Source organism: Cupressus sempervirens, chromosome 1 (genome assembly GCF_028749045.1).
Source record: "Cupressus sempervirens isolate cs-2001-9-10 chromosome 1, ASM2874904v1, whole genome shotgun sequence".
NCBI lineage: Eukaryota > Viridiplantae > Streptophyta > Pinopsida > Cupressales > Cupressaceae > Cupressus > Cupressus sempervirens.
The window spans coordinates 723,716,267-723,731,738 of NC_143118.1; the positions used below are offsets into that span (position 1 = coordinate 723,716,267).

Genomic DNA, 15,472 nt, shown 5'->3' on the forward strand with positions numbered 1-15,472 from the left:
TATGGCCTAAAATCCTCTGGCCGAGGTCAACTCTGGCTGCTGAACTCTTCACAACAGTTCTCCACAATGCTCAAATCTCATTCACTCTTCAAAAGGCCAGGAAATGGGAAGAGTTGAAATAGGCAATGCCATGAAGAGTTTTCCTACAAATAATCATCTCAATGCCCCCAACATGCTCTAAATCCTTGAATAGCAAAGTAGCAGATGTTGCTCCATTTCATGTCACCTGCCGTCTTGAACTATTGCATGGTTACAGGCACATGCAAATGATGCTTGGAGAAAAATGTAGGAGACATGCAGGCCATGTAAACCGTCTGGAAAATGGCACTTGCCCAACCTTCAAATCAGCCACCCATATTTTCTGTCAAATATTTCAATAAAGAAATTGAAAATACCGGTGGGAAAATTCCAGAGAGCCAGTAGAAAAAAAGAAACGGAAAACTTGAATTTCACTTAAATTATTAATACAGAAATTTTCTTAGACCATAGGTTGAAGAGATGCTGGATGTCCAAGGAGCAAACTAATGTTCGAACTTCTACCGAAAACATGATGCAGGAGCATCTTGCATGGAAAATTATTGGAAAAAAAAATTTTAAAAAAAATTTTTAAAAAAAAAAAAAAAATTGTGGAGAGAGAAAGTGACGAAAATTAGAGGAGAAATATAAAAAAAATAAGAAAGAGGAAAAAGGAGAAAAGAAAGGAAAATGGGATTTCTATTTTCGAGGTGCATAGGTGGCATAATAGAAAAAATAAAAAAATAAATGGTTGTCATTCTATTTATCAAAGTGTGTGGGAAGAATTCTAGAAAGTTATGAATATTGTAGAAAGTTGTGGATATTGTAGAAGGTTATGGAAGTTGCAGAAGGTTGTGGAGGAATTCTAGAAGGTTGTGGATAAGTCATGCATGGGGTGGCAAGTGCCTATTTAAGCAATGCATATGAGCATTTCTAATCAAGCTCAAGGAGAAGCTTGAGAAGTGGAAGCTCGAGAAGAAAGTGGAAGCTCAAGGAGAAGCTTGAGGAGTAGAAGCTCAAGGAGTAGCTTGAGAAGTGGAAGCTTGAGGATGAGTAACTTGAGAAGGAGAAGCTTGAGAAGTAGAAGCTCGAGAAGTAGAAGCTTTGGAAGGAAAAGCTTGAATGTGTGAAAGAGAAGGAGAAAGTGAAGAGTGAGTTTTCCTGAGTCTGTGGACAGAGCGCCGAATGTGAGGCAGTTTACAGCAGGATTGTGATGGACTTGTGAGTGTGTAGACAGAGCGCCGAATGTGAGGCAGTTTACACTTGGATCTTGGATAAGGTTGGAGAAGAGCTAGTGGCTGCGGTTTAGAAATAAGAAGATTGCTTGGTGGCTTGCGAGCACAAGTTGAGATCTCAGAGGTTTCTACTAGAGTGTGGATTTGGATTTGGATTTGGACTAGAGTGTTGCATTCTTGGTTGTGAGTTGGTAAGGGTGGTGTGGCCCTTCGTCAGTGGTATCAGAGCGTACCTACATCAAGTGGTATCAGAGCCATACTTCATTAGTGGTATCAGAGCAGGAGATCCTGAGTGTACAAGCAGATCGCCGAAGTGTGAGGCAGTTTGTACCAGGACCTTGGTTGGGTGAAGTTTATTAGAGTGGGAGTTCCTGAGCGTGTAAACAAATGGCCGAAGCTGAGGCAATTTGCACTAGGACCTTGGGAGGACATGCAGATTGATTGATGGATGCAGAGATGGAAGACTGGACTTGTTGAGGCATGATTGTGGAGAGCTGGTGGATTGCAAATCCGTTGTCCTAGACTTGTGATGTGGATCCTGATTGTTCGTGCAAGGTGGCAGGTTGCGATCTGACTTGCAAACAATTCAAGGTTGTCACAAGGAGCGTGGGAAGGATTTGTTGCAGAGGGTTTACGAAGATCTTGGAAGATGGCTCCAAGAGGATTGGACCCTAAGATGATTGCGAAAATCCATGATATAGTGGAGAGGAATTTTTCTAAGATGATTTCTCGGTTGGATGCTAGATTGGCTGATCAAGCTAAGAAGGTCAAGGTGGAAGAGGATGGGTTTGCTGATCAGTTTGTGGAGCCTGATGCAGAACCTGCAGAGCAACTAGAGGTTGTTGCTGAAGATATTCCTAAAGTTGTTGATGTTGGGACAGATGTTGGTTTTCATGATCAATTGGTTGAGTCTGACATGGAGATTGTGGAGCACTCGGTTGTGGATGATCTAGTTGTTGTTGGTGGTGACTTGTATCTTACAGAGCATCTTGTTGTGAGCAATGAGGTTGTTGGTGTTGAGAGTTTGGCATGTGTTGATGGAGATCTACATGTGGCTGCTGATGTGGAGTTTGTTATTGCTCATATGGACGCACTAGTTGTTGATGTGAATGGGAGTTCGGTAATGAAGCATTATGTTCAGTTTGTTCCTGGGAGTGAGCATGTTGATTGGATGGTTGAGATTCAGGTGTTTGATAGAGTAATGCAGATGTGGAAGATTTGCATGGTGGTTTTGTTGTCCCTGTTGAGGTGGAAACCTTTGGTGAAGATGAAGATGGTGGTAGACCTTTTTTTTTGGCGTCAAAGTGTGGGACACACTTTTCTATCTACCAGAGGAGTCTGATGTAGGAGCATCTTGCATGGAAAATTATTGGAAAAAAAAAAATTTAAAATTTGAAAAAAAAAAAAAAATTTGTGGAGGAGAGAGAAAGTGACGAAAATTAGAGGAGAAATATAAAAAAAATAAGAAAGAGGAAAAAGGAGAAAAGAAACGAAAATGGGATTTCTATTTTCGAGGTGCATAGGTGGCATAATAGAAAAAATAAAAAAATAAATGGTTGTCATTCTATTTATCGAAGTGTGTGGGAAGAATTCTAGAAAGTTATGAATATTGTAGAAAGTTGTGGATATTGTAGAAGGTTATGGAAGTTGCAGAAGGTTGTGGAGGAATTCTAGAAGGTTGTGGATAAGTCATGCATGGGGTGGTAAGTGCCTATTTAAGCAATGCATATGAGCATTTCTAATCAAGCTCAAGGAGAAGCTTGAGAAGTGGAAGCTCGAGAAGAAGGTGGAAGCTCAAGGAGAAGCTTGAGGAGTAGAAGCTCAAGGAGTAGCTTGAGAAGTGGAAGCTTGAGGAGGAGTAACTTGAGAAGGAGAAGCTTGAGAAGTAGAAGCTCGAGAAGTAGAAGCTTTGGAAGGAAATGCTTGAATGTGTGAAAGCTAGAAGGTGTGAAAGAGAAGGAGAAAGTGAAGAGTGAGTTTTCCTGAGTCTGTGGACAGAGCGCCAAATGTGAGGCAGTTTACAGCAGGATTGTGATGGACTTGTGAGTGTGTAGACAGAGCGCCGAATGTGAGGTAGTTTACACTTGGATCTTGGATAAGGTTGGAGAAGAGCTAGTGGCTGCGGTTTAGAAATAAGGAGATTGCTTGGTGGCTTGCGAGCACAAGTTGAGATCTCAGAGATTTCTACTAGAGTGTGGATTTGGATTTGGATTTGGACTAGAGTGTTGCATTCTTGGTTGTGAGTTGGTAAGGGTGGTGTGGCCCTTCGTCAGTGGTATCAGAGCGTACCTACATCAAGTGGTATCAGAGCCATACTTCATTAGTGGTATCAGAGCAGGAGATCCTGAGTGTACAAGCAGATCGCCGAAGTGTGAGGCAGTTTGTACCAGGACCTTGGTTGGGTGAAGTTTATTAGAGTGGGAGTTCCTGAGCGTGTAAACAAATGGCCGAAGCTGAGGCAGTTTGCACTAGGACCTTGGGAGGACATGCAGATTGATTGATGGATGCAGAGATGGAAGACTGGACTTGTTGAGGCATGATTGTGGAGAGCTGGTGGATTGCAAATCCGTTGTCCTAGACTTGTGATGTGGATTCTGATTGTTCGTGCAAGGTGGCAGGTTGCGATCTGACTTGCAAACAATTCAAGGTTGTCACAAGGAGCGTGGGAAGGATTTGTTGCAGAGGGTTTACGAAGATCTTGGAAGATGGCTCCAAGAGGATTGGACCCTAAGATGATTGCGAAAATCCATGATATAGTGGAGAGGAATTTTTCTAAGATGATTTCTCGGTTGGATGCTAGATTGGCTGATCAAGCTAAGAAGGTCAAGGTGGAAGAGGATGGGTTTGCTGATCAGTTTGTGGAGCCTGATGCAGAACCTGCAGAGCAACTAGAGGTTGTTGCTGAAGATATTCCTAAAGTTGTTGATGTTGGGACAGATGTTGGTTTTCATGATCAATTGGTTGAGTCTGACATGGAGATTGTGGAGCACTCGGTTGTGGATGATCTAGTTGTTGTTGGTGGTGACTTGTATCTTACAGAGCATCTTGTTGTGAGCAATGAGGTTGTTGGTGTTGAGAGTTTGGCATGTGTTGATGGAGATCTACATGTGGCTGCTGATGTGGAGTTTGTTATTGCTCATATGGACGCACTAGTTGTTGATGTGAATGGGAGTTCGGTAATGAAGCATTATGTTCAGTTTGTTTCTGGGAGTGAGCATGTTGATTGGATGGTTGAAATTCAGGTGTTTGATAGAGTAATGCAGATGTGGAAGATTTGCATGGTGGTTTTGTTGTCCCCGTTGAGGTGGAAAACTTTGGTGAAGATGAAGATGGTGGTAGACCTTTTTTTTTGGCGTCAAAGTGTGGGACACACTTTTCTATCTACCAGAGGAGTCTGATGTAGGAGCATCTTGCATGGAAAATTATTGGAAAAAAAAAAAATTTAAAATTTGAAAAAAAAAAAAAATTTGTGGAAGAGAGAGAAAGTGACGAAAATTAGAGGAGAAATATAAAAAAAATAAGAAAGAGGAAAAAGGAGAAAAGAAAGGAAAATGGGATTTCTATTTTCGAGGTGCATAGGTGGCATAATAGAAAAAATAAAAAAATAAATGGTTGTCATTCTATTTATCGAAGTGTGTGGGAAGAATTCTAGAAAGTTATGAATATTGTAGAAAGTTGTGAATATTGTAGAAGGTTATGGAAGTTGCAGAAGGTTGTGGAGGAATTCTAGAAGGTTGTGGATAAGTCATGCATGGGGTGGTAAGTGCCTATTTAAGCAATGCATATGAGCATTTCTAATCAAACTCAAGGAGAAGCTTGAGAAGTGGAAGCTCGAGAAGAAGGTGGAAGCTCAAGGAGAAGCTTGAGGAGTAGAAGCTCAAGGAGTAGCTTGAGAAGTGGAAGCTTGAGGAGGAGTAACTTGAGAAGGAGAAGCTTGAGAAGTAGAAGCTCGAAAAGTAGAAGCTTTGGAAGGAAAAGCTTGAATGTGTGAAAGCTAGAAGGTGTGAAAGAGAAGGAGAAAGTGAAGAGTGAGTTTTCCTGAGTCTGTGGACAAAGCGCCAAATGTGAGGCAGTTTACAGCAGGATTGTGATGGACTTGTGAGTGTGTAGACAGAGCGTCGAATGTGAGGCAGTTTACACTTGGATCTTGGATAAGGTTGGAGAAGAGCTAGTGGCTGCGGTTTAGAAATAAGGAGATTGCTTGGTGGCTTGCGAGCACAAGTTGAGATCTCAGAGGTTTCTACTAGAGTGTGGATTTGGATTTGGATTTGGACTAGAGTGTTGCATTCTTGGTTGTGAGTTGGTAAGGGTGGTGTGGCCCTTCGTCAGTGGTATCAGAGTGTATCTTCATTAAAACATCAGCCTCCTGCATTAATGGCGGGAACTAGAAAGTGTCTATTGTTTGCTAGAATTTTATTCCCTGTGGAGAGAAATGAGTAGATCTATAATAGGATTAGCTATTTTTCCAATCTCAATGATTAGGTGAAAGGAGATTTTACTTGAAAACTCTTCAACAATTTGTCTTTGTTGTTATAAAGTAGGTCAGGGTACTACCTTGCATTTGGTCTATGTCTGAAACGTTATGGCCTCCAATCCTCACACTGACATCAACACTGGCTGCTGCACTCTTCACAACAGTTCTCCACAACGCTAAAATCTCATTCACTCTTTAAAATGCCAGGAAATGGGAAGAGTTGAAATAGATGATGCCATGTAGGGTTTTTTGACAATTAATCATCTCAACGCCCCTAACACACTCTAAATCCATGCATAGAAAATTAGAAGATGTTGCTCCACTTCATGCCACCTGCCATCTTGAACTATAGCCTGGTTACAGGCACATGCAAATGACTCTTGGAGAAAAATGTATAAAACATGCATGCCATCCGAACCATCTGGAAAATGGCACTTTGCCCAACCTTGAAATTGGCCACCCATATTTTCTGTCAAATACTTCAATAAAGAAATGGTAAGTACTACGGGGAAAAATGTGGAGAGCCAATAGGAAAAAAGAAATGAAAAAATTGTATTTCACTATAATTATTAATACAGAAATTATCTTTAGACCATAGGTTAAAGAGGTGCTGCATGTCCCAGGAGCAAACCAAAGTTAGAATTGCTACTGAAAATATTACTCTCCTGCATTTACTGCAGGGACTTAAAAAGTGTCTATTGTTTGCTAGAATTTTATTGCCTATGGATAGAAACGAGGAGATCTATAATAGGATTAACTTGTTTTCCAATCTCAATGATTAGGTGAAAGGAGACATTACTTGAAAACTCTTCAACAATATGTCTCTGTTGTTATAAAGTAGGTCAGGGTACTACTAAGTAACAATAAAAACAAATTTATTTGGAGAAAGAAGAAACAAGCCCTTAGTGCTGCCAAGAATATATTACCACCTCTAGTAATGCATAAAAAGAAGAAAATGCAGAAACTGCTCCAATTGAGAGTACTGTAATGGATATCTATCTCAAGGTATCAAGATTGGATGATGGATCAATGTGTATTTTTTCAAAAGGAGGGTTTACGGCAAAAGGATCCTCACTCTTATGTTTAAGACTGGTTGGAACAATTTGACTTCAAACTACCTTAAATTTAAGATGATAGTTTGTAAAGTTAATTGGTTTGGTTCCACCGTTGTTCCTCAGAGTTGTCTTTTACTGTCCTGTGATACAAAATACAAATATTTCTGATCATACAAGGGTTTGGACCCTTTTGGAATCCCGGATTGCCTTTAGGTAAAAATAATTTCATCTCCCCCTTATACTGGACTATGGTCATTATATTGTCAATTGAAATATTCTCTTTATAGGATATTTGATAGAAACTATATAGAATAATAATAAGACTTAATTACTGCATAACCTTACAGTTATGATAATTGCTCCAGGGCCTTTTATTCAACAGTAGTGTCTGACATAACAGTTGAAAAACAAACTACATTGGGGCATCAGATAGATTTCTTAAAGAAATCCTCACATGCCAAAATTTAGGGTTTGATAAGAAATATAGTCTAAATACATTACAACATTTTGCACAAACTATGACAGACTGAAAAACTAGTATACCACTTCACGTATTTCCCAGTGTTGAACTTGGCGATCATGTTGTCTCGAAAATCCAAGGAATTTGTCTATGATGAATTACCAAAACTCATTGCCTATAAATAATCCAAAGGCCTTTGAAAGAATATAGTACAAAATAATAGTAGGAATCTAGGGAATTTTGGAAATTCAAATTTTGTGTTTTGGGGAGTTTCGTGGCATTACAGATTTTCCTAACTTAGGAGGGATCCTTTATGTCGAGATTTTCGGATTAGAACCCAAAGTGTTTCACTTACCATTTGTAGAATTAACATCTCTGTCAAAACTAGCGGAGAAGACATTGTCACTTCATTGAAAATGCAAATTTTACTAGTTTCATATCTCTTTTATCCAGGCTAAATAAATTAAAACATAACAGATTTTAAATCTTCCTAAATTAGGTCCATGATCATTGATTATAAAAGATGCCCAAGGCAACGAAACTGATAATAAAAGATGCCCAAGGCAATGAAACGTTCTCAGTTTGACAACTATAAAACCTTGTACACTATGGAGCTCTCCCCCATTCTGCACCTTTATATATCAAGTTTGAACAATTTAACCATTACTCGACCTTGACTCCTTGTGTTTAATGCAAATTTATACTGATGAGCAATTCAACTCTGTCTTTACTGCCTGAACTTGGGCACCACAAAATACATAAATATTTGATAAGAATAAATGTTTTTAAATTTCAAAACCAACTGCTTACAGAATTCTAAGGCTTTCTGTTCTAAATATGATTTATCAGTAAAAATATCACAAATTTATATGAAATATATATGGTTTTTGTCAAGCCCATTGGTTGACGGTATGTAGATACAAGAGACCTGAATTATGTCCATTGAAGATTTTCTTGTTCCTCATAATTCACAGCGATTTTATTTTTTTTAGAGATGATACCAAAGAATTTTTGTATGACAACTATACAACCTTGCACCATTATGGAGCTTTCAACCCCATTAAACACCTTTACATAACTAGTTTGAAAATTATTTAACTATTGTGTGCCCAGGACTCCTCCCATCCATACTTTCTGAACTTTGGCATGATAAAAACAGAAATGTGTGCCAATGACTCCTCCCAAAAATTTACAGAGATTTAAAATTTTGTTTAGAGATTATAACAAAAAAAAAAGTTGCATGGATAGTGGATAAGGATACAGAGACAAATATGGGTAGGTATTGGATACGGCCATTTTTTAAGACCCCCAATATGGACATGGCATTCATGAATAAACAAATACATGTATATTTCATACAAATTTCTAAGTTATTACAGGATATTTTCATTACTTTAAAAATTAAAAGCAATAGACACGTAATTAGTACATACATAATTATAAGTTTATTTAGATATTATAATATTTTTAAAAAGATAAAGCTGCCCTGGAAGATAATACAAACAATGGATGGCTGAAATAGAAAATCATTTCATTTGTCTTCCTCATTTTCTGTAAGTTTTAGTTAATACCAACAAACAAAGTTGCATTATTTAGGTTTTTCTTAATTAAGGATTACTTATCTCAAATTTTTAAAAAGTCAAATCACATAGTAAATGTCACAGTTGGAAAATTAAGGATTTGGGAAATCTTGGCATTTGTGGGTAGGGAATCCAATGTTTATCCATGCCTTATTGTGTTTGCATCCTATATGGATACAAATACAGATACGGATACAGGGATACACACACCTAAGGGGCATTGTGAGTTTCCAGCTACTCTGCAAAAAAAGTGTCCCCAAAAATTTACAGAGATTAAAATTTCTGTTAAGAAATGATATCAAAAACTCTTTAACCCCAGAAATTTAAAGAGATCCAATTTTCTGTTAAGAAATTATATAACCACATGGCGAAAAATTCCATACTATATCCCAAGGTCCAATGCAGTTGAATTCCCTAATAGATTTCTCCTTTTCCTTTTCACCCCTGGCAATGGTAAAAACACTTTACAGCAGAACTAAAGCCCATGCAACTAAATAGGCATTATATAATACAGCGGATACAAACTCAGATAAAGAACATATATATATTCTGAGAAAGACGTTACAGAATTCCAGCTCAGACAAGATACAGAGATACAAACTTAGCTCAAACAAGATATATATTCTGAGAAAGATTTTACACAATCCCAGCTCAGACAAGATGTACCTTCAAAGTGAAAGCTTAGAAAAATTTAGATCACTGTATAATTTTAATATTAAATTATACATTCATTTTCAAAACTTCAGGTTATGATTTGGAAGATACAAGGAAGAGAGTTAGTGGAACAGTAAAGTCGAATGAAGCATCAACCCTTCTATTCAGAGTAGTTATTTAAACCAAGACAATACAATAGATCAAATCTAAAAATAAGCCACTCCAATTATGTAGGTTCCAAGAAGAATTGAAAAATCTGGTTGGATGAAGCCTGTATTCACTTTAAGCTGACTGTAATCCCTTTAAACCAGAAAAGTTTGCTGTCAATCTTCTAATATTCTGTGCCTTAGAATTTTTTCTGCATTTCCCGCTGATATTTTCCTTATTCCATATTGCGTCAAGTATTTCAATTTAGTCCCATCATTTCCATCTTTCAGAGCTGAAGATGGAGCAGATAAAAAATGCCGTAAAAGCTCTACATCAGCAGGAGGCATGAGAAGTAACCGTAAGGAATCACTTAGATATGGGAAAAAACCTGCAGGCCGAGCACAAAATGGCTTAAAGACTTGGAATAATGCATGAACATCAACCTTGAACTGGGAAGCACCATGATTGGAAAATGTAATATTGCTCGAAGGAATGTTGGTAAAAAGTAACTGATCTAAACTACTAGCTAAGCTTCGCCACAGTTCCATGAAATCCACTTCATTCAGAGCCCCTTTTAAATTATTTAATTGTGTATGCAGAACATCCAATGCCTCAACAAATGCTACAGATATAGAAACTTCAGAATTCGCAAACTGTGTTCCAATCTCATTGACTTTCACAGTCTCTTCTGACATATCCATGCTTTGTAGTTCTTGCTTGACAAATTTTTCCTTCCATTGTTTCTTGTTGCGTACATATTCTCGGCATCGGGCATCAAATCCTCTTAAAATAACAGCAATGAGCTTTCCAAGCCAGTCTCTTTGAAACTTCTTAAAATTCTCAATTTCCTCATCAAAAATAGAGCCACACAAATTGGAACTGCTCTCTATATTCCTTACCGAATCTACACCAACCATTATGTCAACAGTTTCCCTCACTTCTGACTCTCGGGCAAGTTGAATCTCAAGAAAAAATATATCCTCGCACCATTCTTGCAGAATGCATTCACAATACCTGGCAGCATTAATGGAAATGGCAACTTTTAACATGGCCTCATCATCTGCCAAAGCAGTCAAGGCTTCAGCTTCCTGACAGCGTTGAAGCAACAGATCTAGATACCCTACTAAAATTGGAGCAGCAGCAGTCCTGATAAATTTAAAGCGCAAAAGAATATCAGGTAAAGTGCGACAGCGATTTACAACAGCCCATGTAGTTGAAATTACAGATTCTGCCCCTGAAGGAGCCTTATAATCCTCCCAAGTGGTGAGCACAAAAGGTCCATGTGTGCTTCCATTAGTCAACTGACTATTAAGATCAGATAAGAGATCAGGTTTTACATTGATTCCCCAAGATCTTTCTGTTTCAAGCACGCTTTTCAATTTTTCTTGTGCATCCTTCAGCTCTATGTCAGCCCAAAGCTCTAACCAGTCAGGACGGTCACAAAATACTGTCATACACGACATCCTAAGCTCCAAAATATTTGGGGAGATTCCCAAAGTTTCTGTATCCTCAAGACGAGAGTGTGTGAGCCCTGACCTTGCTACAACTGCTTGCATTCGCCTATCAAATGCAATAATAAGGTCAACAAGATGAAGCCACGAACTCCTTGCCTGAGCAGATGCTTCCTGCTCCACCAAACTTGTCACAAGCTCAGGAAATATTTGTTTTGCAAGATAGGTCATGATCATGGATACTGTTGCAGAAACCCATTCTTCTCTTGCACTGTACCCTACAAGCCTTGCCTTATCGAGAAGGGGCTGCAAAACATTATCAATGGTATCAATAAATTCTTCACTAACTCTGTATCCAAATGCAAAGATCAGTTCAGGATTTGCAGTCCACTTTGCGAAATGATGCTCTGCCCTTGACATAATTGGTGAAACCAATTCTTCTATTGTCCAAAGTGCTTCATGCAAACTCAGCTTCAATTTAGCACTCTTTCTTTTTACCACAGAATTGTCACTACCTTGTTCAAACTGATTGAGTTGGCGCATTCTCCGGCACAATTGAACTGATTGCAGCATAGACAAGGCTAGAAAGCTCTCACTGTATCTTTCCTTAACATTTCCTTGCATTTCAAAAAGTGGATTCGACATTTTTATGTTTTTGCCTTGGTTGTCACTTCCAAGATTTGTTGCGGCCAGGGAAGGTGGCCATCCAAGAGTAGTTAAGAGTGTGCGATGGTCTGCAATAGCCAGAGGCCTCAAGGCAGCTATTGCCCGATCCACCCTGATATCCACAGCAGTCAGAAGGCGTTTCCACTGGGGCCTTGACTTCACAATTCCGTTTAAAACACCCTCTATATCCTTAAGAGCCTTTACAGCCATCAATTGCTTCTCTCGAGGTCCTGCAACAATCTAAAGCCAAAACCAACACAAATATTATTGTACAATTGCACATTGCAACATGATTTCAAAACGGCGGGCAATTCTTACATAATGTGTCTCTAGAAATGCTCGAGCTACCTTAAGGAAAGTTCTCTGGAAGAAACAATGATCATACAATGCTTTTTTACTCAATAAACAAGATAGAGAGCTCAACGGCTGAATATACATCAAGTCATGTTATTTAAGGCAACAAAAAGTGCTAAGATTACAATTCCGATCTAGATATCCATCAACAGAGGCCGAAACTCATCCCTTCCTGGCAGTCAAGTAAATTGCACGACAACAAAGAGGTGTCTACTGTTGTGATCACAAATGTATCTTATATACTAGAATATGGATTTTCTTTCTTCGGACTCAACAATATTTACGTCAAGTCTTTTCTTCTTTCCAGCACGGTAGTTTAAGCAGTATGTAATGGATCTGCACCCATAAAATGGATTTATTGAATAGTAGTTTTCAAGAGAGTTGCTTACCTGAGAATCACTCAAATTCAAAAGCTTTCTAGAGGAATAATTTCTCGAATTCCCAGCCATGGCACCAGAAACTGCATCTTCAAGATCCCCAACTAAAGCCTCCAACTGTATTGCAGTTTCTGTAACAAATTAATTTCAAAATTTCTCAAAAAGCAAACAAAGAGATGAGTTGCAGTACTAATAATAATAAAAAGAAAGAAAAGGGAATGTGGTGGCAAAGATTCTGGGTCCAAACCTGCATAGATTCTAACTTTTTCAACACTTGCTACCTCTCTTGCAAGTTGTGGAAGCTCTTCAACCAGAATTTGTTCATTTTTACTCGATGTTTTGGACCCAATTCCCTCTGTTATCATTAATATTAAAAAAAAGAAAAAAAACCAAATCATATAAATATCCGTGAACCCTAAAATCAGCTGTGCGTGTTATAAATCTAATGAAGGTCTGGCTATCAAAGTCAATACTCCTACCTGGGCTCAGGTTAGATTCGATTGTGTGACCGAGATCTTGAAGCGAGCTTCTGATTTGATGGGAATACGAAGCCCATTGCAAAACTGCTGCTGTAATTTTGCTATCAATTTTATTGAGATTGCTCCTTACTTCTAAACATTCACTTTCCAACCTTGAGGCCAATTCAGGAGCCTTTGCGAAGTCATCATATGTCTGAAAATGTTGGTTCAAATAGTCCAGAGCAGAGGCTGACAATTTGCTCGGATCTGGCAGTGATTCGGAGATGTCCATTGTGAACAATTCTTAAAGTCAAATCACTCTCAGCTCATTCATGAGTCGGGTGAATTTTTTAGGACTTTTAGTTCGAAATACCGCAAGAACAAGAGGATTGTAGGGTTATTAAGCCTGGAATTTCAGGGAAGCCGCCATTGTTGGATGCTTCTATGGCATTACCTCTGACAAACCTTGGCGTCTCCCTGGTTTTTCATCGAGCCCCTGTTCTTTGGCTTGCATGGTGCCCATGGTGCCCTGTAAACATATGAGAGCTCAAATCCCTACCTTTTAATGACGGATTATTTATTGGCGATTTTATATATATATAATGAGTGCATTTGTTTGTTTGGTTTAATTTCTGAAAATGTATTCCTCATATAAGAAATAAATTATTTATTGAGGTTTAAAAGCCTAAGCCCTTTGATGTTTTTAGGTTGAGCTACAGTTTTATTTTATTTTGTTATAATTTTCAAGTTATTAAAGTAAGTTACAATTCTATTTGTTATAATTTTGAAGTTTTTTAAAGTAATTTTTTTATATTAAGAAAATTATTTTAATAATTTTTTAGAAAGGAAATTGAAATTATTTTCATATGATTTAATTTGTCTTAGTTATATTTATTCTAGTCTTCTTAAACTATGAAGTTTACTTTTTAATTTTACAACTCTAGAGGTATGATATTTCTTGCAATGTATTAAAAAATGTATGTTAATAAGTTTTAAATCAAAATTAAAATATGTAATTATTTTTAGAAGTATATGAATTTAAAAAATTGACATAAAGAAAGTATCTAAATTTTCAATTTATCTTTATGAAAATTAAAATTAAAATTAAAGAAAACATTTATTTTAAAAAATTAAAAATATCTTATTTAAATTATTTTTATTTATTAAAAAATATTTTATTTATATACTAATTATTTTATTTTATTTTATGTTAGAACAATAAAAAAATTAGCATATTTAGTTTGAATTGGAACAATTAAAGAGTTGGCATATCTAACTTTGAAAAAAAGTAGTGATGTATTCTTTTGGAATCACTTACTTTCAATCAATTTGCCATGTAAAGTGAAATAGATTTTAGTAGAAATAGGTATACTAATTTTAGAAGGTATGAACTCAATATCTATTTGAATTGTCGGGATAAATATGTTTTCTTTTAAATTTCATTACTAATTTTTTCGATAACTTTAATATTCTTTATTTGAGGTGTTTACTCTTTGTAAAGTTTTGTAATAGAAAAAACTTTACAATGATGTCATTTTTTCAATTGTAAATCTATTTTGAAGAAATGGTATATTGATAAATTGCTTGGTTTTGTATAGAATTGTGTTCTTTCTCCTAACTACATTTACTCATATGTATAGATTTTTCATATATATGTTTTTGTTAAGGTTGTTTAGAATGTTTTGGTGTCCTTAATTATTATAGTTGATGTTGTCACAAAAGCTTGCACCATTGCCTAATGTTTTTACCCAAAGGCAACCTTGTGAAACATGGAAACAATCTCCAAGCTGTGGGACTTGAACTGTGAGATTGAGTCTCTGGAGAAGGTCAGCTTCGTTATTGTCAAGGTGCACCTAACTACTCTTTGAGAGGAGAAGGGAGAAGGAATGCATAAAACCAAACTACCTAATCTAATCTAAGAGGGTGATACACCAAAATAGTTTGTTTAACCTTATTTCTACCTAACAATGCACTATTCATCAACATATTCTCAAGATACATTGATTGAACCTTTGTTTCAATCCAACAGCCACTAACAGATCAAAAACCAAACGAAATGCTACAAGGAAGGAACTTTACTCTATAACATCCGAGGCAAAATAGATATTGTTATGCAAATTGAAGGATAGGAGACAAAACATCAACAAAGGCAAGGAAGTTTTGCACTTATATTAATGGGAGAATGAGGAAAGACAAAGAATACATTCATGCATAGACAAAAGGAAAATTACAGCAGCATAGCATAAAATGCAATTCTAATGAATTAGAAAAAGGCCAACCCTAAAAAGGGTTACAAAATTTTCTTTTATAGTTCAAGCTTAACTCAGATAGCTTCTAATGTAAGGCAAAACACAACAACTACATTTAAGGTTGCAGAGAACAATCACTACAAGTCTAGGAAAGATCTGATCATGGTACACATCCAAATGCAGAAAAATCATCTCATTCACCAAAAATAGCCATGAGAAGATAAAAACGGCGGTCATTAATGTTTTGACTAAGTAGATGGATAACTAGGCAGTGATGGAGTGTCCCTTTACACATAC

The 15,472-nt window shown here is 37.1% G+C and overlaps 1 protein-coding gene across 2 annotated transcripts; it reads right to left on the reverse strand.

Moving 5' to 3' along the window:
* Window positions 1-9,500: 9,500 nt before the first annotated feature.
* On the reverse strand, window positions 9,501-13,496 carry MAG2 (RINT-1 / TIP-1 family). 2 transcript variants are annotated; one of them, XM_089788272.1, is made up of 4 exons: window positions 12,948-13,496; window positions 12,716-12,823; window positions 12,481-12,585; window positions 9,501-11,977 (listed from the first exon to the last, which is right to left on the reverse strand). In XM_089788272.1, the coding sequence occupies exons 2-4, from the start codon at window positions 12,719-12,721 to the stop codon at window positions 9,797-9,799; spliced, it is 2,292 nt and encodes a 763-aa protein (XP_089644398.1). In that variant the 5' UTR covers window positions 12,722-12,823; window positions 12,948-13,496; the 3' UTR covers window positions 9,501-9,796. The 2 variants fall into 2 exon arrangements, with proteins under 2 accessions (XP_089644398.1, XP_089644390.1); XM_089788264.1 differs by having other exon boundaries at window positions 12,481-12,599.
* Between the last annotated feature and the right edge of the window lie 1,976 nt (window positions 13,497-15,472).

What these genes read in the sequence shown, in the direction of transcription:
- MAG2 (XM_089788264.1), bottom strand. Translation starts at nt 13,218, where the DNA reads ATGGACATCTCCGAATCACTGCCAGATCCGAGCAAATTGTCAGCCTCT. An exon ending in AAAAGTTAGAATCTATGCAG is followed by an intron (nt 12,600 to 12,715) that starts GTTTGGACCCAG and finishes AATTTGTTACAG; the next exon opens with AAACTGCAATACAGTTGGAG. An exon ending in TGAATTTGAGTGATTCTCAG is followed by an intron (nt 11,978 to 12,480) that starts GTAAGCAACTCT and finishes TTTTGGCTTTAG; the next exon opens with ATTGTTGCAGGACCTCGAGA.